At 38.6% G+C, this 4,061-nt stretch overlaps 1 protein-coding gene across 1 annotated transcript; it reads right to left on the bottom strand.

The window, feature by feature from the left end:
* Window positions 1-280: 280 nt before the first annotated feature.
* Window positions 281-1,069, bottom strand: LOC127122517 (uncharacterized). The gene has a single exon (XM_051052837.1). It carries the CDS (start codon window positions 1,067-1,069, stop codon window positions 281-283), a length of 789 nt encoding a protein of 262 aa, XP_050908794.1.
* Between the last annotated feature and the right edge of the window lie 2,992 nt (window positions 1,070-4,061).

The raw sequence follows: 4,061 nt of genomic DNA, 5'->3' as shown, positions 1-4,061 counted from the left end.
AAGCCTGGTATTTAGTTTGTGCTCGTTGTTGCTTCTTTGTTGACAGGATAGCATAAGTTCCTTTTAGTGCTTCACCCACTTTCGTTCTCTTGTGCAATTCAGCCTACACCTTGTCGTCTGCCTGACGTGCTCTATCTCTCTTTTGATTCAGGTTGAACTTTAGGGTCTCTTTCTCCAAGGACATCTTACAAAGTCTAGATTTGAGATCATCATTCTCTTTTTATAGGGCCTTGATAGTTCCTTTCAGCTTATCGACTTCATAAGTATGATTGATCACAGGTTAAGGAGGCTTGATGCTCATGGATGGTTCAGATGGAAATGACAGCAATATCTCTTTGACTCTGTCTTTCACCCACCTAGTGCAAGCTTCCCTGGCTATGTAGTTCTTCTTACCCATTTTTGCTCTTCCTTGAGGACAAATTCCTCCCCAAACCTTGATAATCTTCTTGAGTAGCTCTAGATCCTCAACCCCTTCATGTAAAACAAAACCTTCTACACTCTTGGAATCAGGTTTATCTACCACGGGGTATCCCAACTGTCGTAGTTCCAACCTCGGGTTATAGTTGATTCCCCCTTTTATACCGATAAGAGGTACGTTAGGGAAGTCACCACAGTTTAGGATAAGTTTGATGTTGTCGTAGACTCGAGAGTACCGGGAAATATCTTCGGCGTTTAAGGATATGATCCTCTGGGACCACTTCAGGTTGTCTTTGTTTTCAATGAAAGGGCCTTTGCTGGGTAGATGCAAAATAAACCATCTATACAGCAAAGGGGTACAACAAATGATGTTCCCCTTCTTCTTTTGAGTTCTTACATGGATGGAGTAGTAAGTGTCAGCAAGAATAGTAGGGATGGGGTTCTGAGTCAAGAAAATATGAATAACAGCCAGATCCATGAATTCTTCCATGTTCAAAAACAGTATGATCCCATAGATAAGTAGAGCTAGAATGGCATTGACATTTGTCAAACTCTCAACATCAGCAAAGGTAGTAGCTTTATCCACGAGAAACTTTGAGGTAATACCATGGGTTCCACCTTTAGGCTCCAGGTTCAACTCCACTTCCTTCATCCCTATGTGGAAGGCTTCAGCAAGGACTTGGTACTTGGGGAGTTCCTTAGTGCAGTCATAAGGCACTTGATTCTTGATCCAAATACCCAGAATATGAGAATACTCCTCCAATATGGGTGCCAACTGGTAATCTTGAAAAGTAAAGCATCTTAACGGAGGGTCATAAAATTGTACCAGAGTGTGCACAACAGTGGTATTGACCTTAGTGTTTAAAATTCCTAGGAGGTTTCCATAAGACTTCTTGAATTCATCTATGTTCCCAAGAACTAGACGTGCCCCTAATCCTCTCAACACAATCAACTAAGGCTCAACAAACTTGTAACTATGGGTTCTCTTTCTCTCGGAAGTCATGCTTCGTCTTGGATGCTTAGTCAACAAACTGGGCTATTGGATTCCTGGAAAAGAAATGCATATGCAAAAAGATTTGTCTTGATGAATGGTAATGTATGATGCAATGATATAGATCACACAGACTCAAAACCATGATATATTCTGAATAATATGTATATGATGTTTGTTGTAAGTTCAAAGGTTTGACGCAATAAGGTATGTAGAGTCTACGGTTTCCTGCAAGAAAAACCTATATCCCCCTCATAAGAAATGCATATGCAAAAAGATTTGTCATGATGAATGGTAATGTATGATGCAATGATATAGATCACACATACTCAAAACCCTGATATATTTTGAATAATATGTATATGATGTTTGTTGTAAGTTCAAACGTTCTACGCAATAAGGTATGTAGAGTCTATGGTTTCCTGCAAGAAAAACCTATATCCCCCTCATAAGGTGGTCCCTAAGAGGTCTCCCAGAGTCATCGACTCGAAATGAAAAGACCTTGCCATAGTGAATGCTCACAGGACAAAAGTACTTCCATGTGAATCTAGTCTGGGTGTGGATCTTATGACAACCTAATGTGCAAAATACAGGTGAACACGACTATCCACGAATCTATCTTGTGTATATACTAAGATCGGGTATAGAGTTTCACTCACATATTGTCAACCCCAACCCAACAACAACATATATAGATATCTAGTGTAATAGAACATGCAGAAATGTAAGGCTGTAAAATAAATAAGGAACAACATAAAGCGAGTAAAGCATAAAGATAAACACCTAAAACTACCAAGGAAAAAACCAAAACTAGGCTCGACTCCTTTTAGCGACTAGAAAGTACTCCAAGCAACAAAGTATCCCCAAAAGAGTCGTTAGCTAAAGCTAGCGGAAATATACCCGAACATATCACACGCTCGAACATACAACAGAGTCGCCATCTGTTGGTTCTAAGTGTTGGCAGCAAGTTTGGTAAAACAAAGAGTGTTCACAAGATGTTACATATGATGTCTTAACATAAGATATCTTGTACCTGTTGGAGGTTTAAAATATAATTATGCAGGATTGTTTCAGGATGTCATACACAATGTCATGACATCTGATATAATGTACCTGCTGGATATTTAAAATGGAATTATGCAGGATTGTTCCAGGATGTCATACCCGATGTCATGAAATCTGTACACAAAACATTCAATCTGAATGTTATGTGTTATGTGATTGCGCTTTTAATGGCAATCTATGTTTGATTGAGGAGTTAATTGCAAATGCAATCAATCAATGATTACAACGTGATTTAACTTATTTTCTAAAGAGATCTAACCAACTGCCATAAGAAGATTTGAATGGAAAATAGTTTTAGGGTTTTATGATGTCTAAGCCCAGCTGAAAGCTTCTATAAAAAGGACATGGAAAACCTGATTTGATACACAAGAAATACATAGCGAAATATTGAGAGAGAATAAGGGTTTTAGTCTTGTGTGGTTGTGTGACTTGTAAGCCATTCAATTCATCCATAGATGATTGAATTGGTCTGATTTTTGAGTCGTAATTTGTCACTCAAAGCTTTTAAGCATGGGTGTGTGTCTACTTGATTGAAGCTGCTAAGTAAGATCAAGTGTGTTTCTTTGAAGAGTGTCTTCTTTTCATAGTAATTCTTGTTTATTATCACTGGTGTGATTGAGGGGGAGTGAGATGGGATCTCATATCTAAGATTTCTTAGGTAGAAGTCATACGGGTAGAGATTAGGTGAAAAAGACTGTAACTTGTGTAGTTTACTGAGAGTCTTTGAACTGATTCTATTTAGTGGATTTCCTTCTTGGCTTGGTAGCCCCCAGACGTAGGTGAGTTGCACCGAACTGGGTTAACAATTGCTTGTGTCTTTTGCATTACCATTCTTTATCTTTATCCTGTTTGTGTTACTCAGATATTAGTGTCGTGACATTACCTTTGACATCTCATATCTGATACCAGAATTTCAATTGGTATCAGAGCAGGCATCATGCTCTAGTTTTGGGTGAGATCTAGGGACAATACTTTCTGGTACTATGGAGAGAGATGGAGGATCTGTTCACAGGCCACTAATTTTGGATGGATCTAACTATGACTATTGGAAACCTAGAATGGTAGCTTTCCTAAAATCTCTTGATAACAAGGCTTGGAAAGCTGTGTTAACAGGCCGAGAACATCCAGTAGTTACTAAGGAAGGAGAAGCCATTACTGATAAGAAGCCTGAAGAACAATGGTCCAAGGAGGAGGATGATCTAGCCCTTGGAATTCTAAAGCATTGAATTCTATATTCAATGGAGTAGACAAGAATATCTTCAGATTGGTTAACAACTGTGAGGTGGCTAAAGATGCTTGGGACATTCTCAAGACCACTCATGAAGGCACCTTTAGAGTAAAGATGTCTAGATTACAACTGCTCACTACCAAGTTTGAAAATTTAAGGATGAAAGAAGATGAAAATATTCATGAATTTCACATGAATATCCTTGAAATTCCCAATGCCTCAGGAGCTCTGGGAGAGAAGATGTCAGATGAGAAGTTAGTAAGGAAAATACTCAGGTCACTCCCTAAGAGATTTGCTATGAAGGTGACAACAATAGAAGAATCTCAAGACATATCAAATATGAGAGTTGATGAGCTAATT

Source organism: Lathyrus oleraceus, chromosome 2 (genome assembly GCF_024323335.1).
Source record: "Lathyrus oleraceus cultivar Zhongwan6 chromosome 2, CAAS_Psat_ZW6_1.0, whole genome shotgun sequence".
Lineage (NCBI taxonomy): Eukaryota > Viridiplantae > Streptophyta > Magnoliopsida > Fabales > Fabaceae > Lathyrus > Lathyrus oleraceus.
This window is presented reverse-complemented; position numbering and strand designations above follow the sequence as displayed.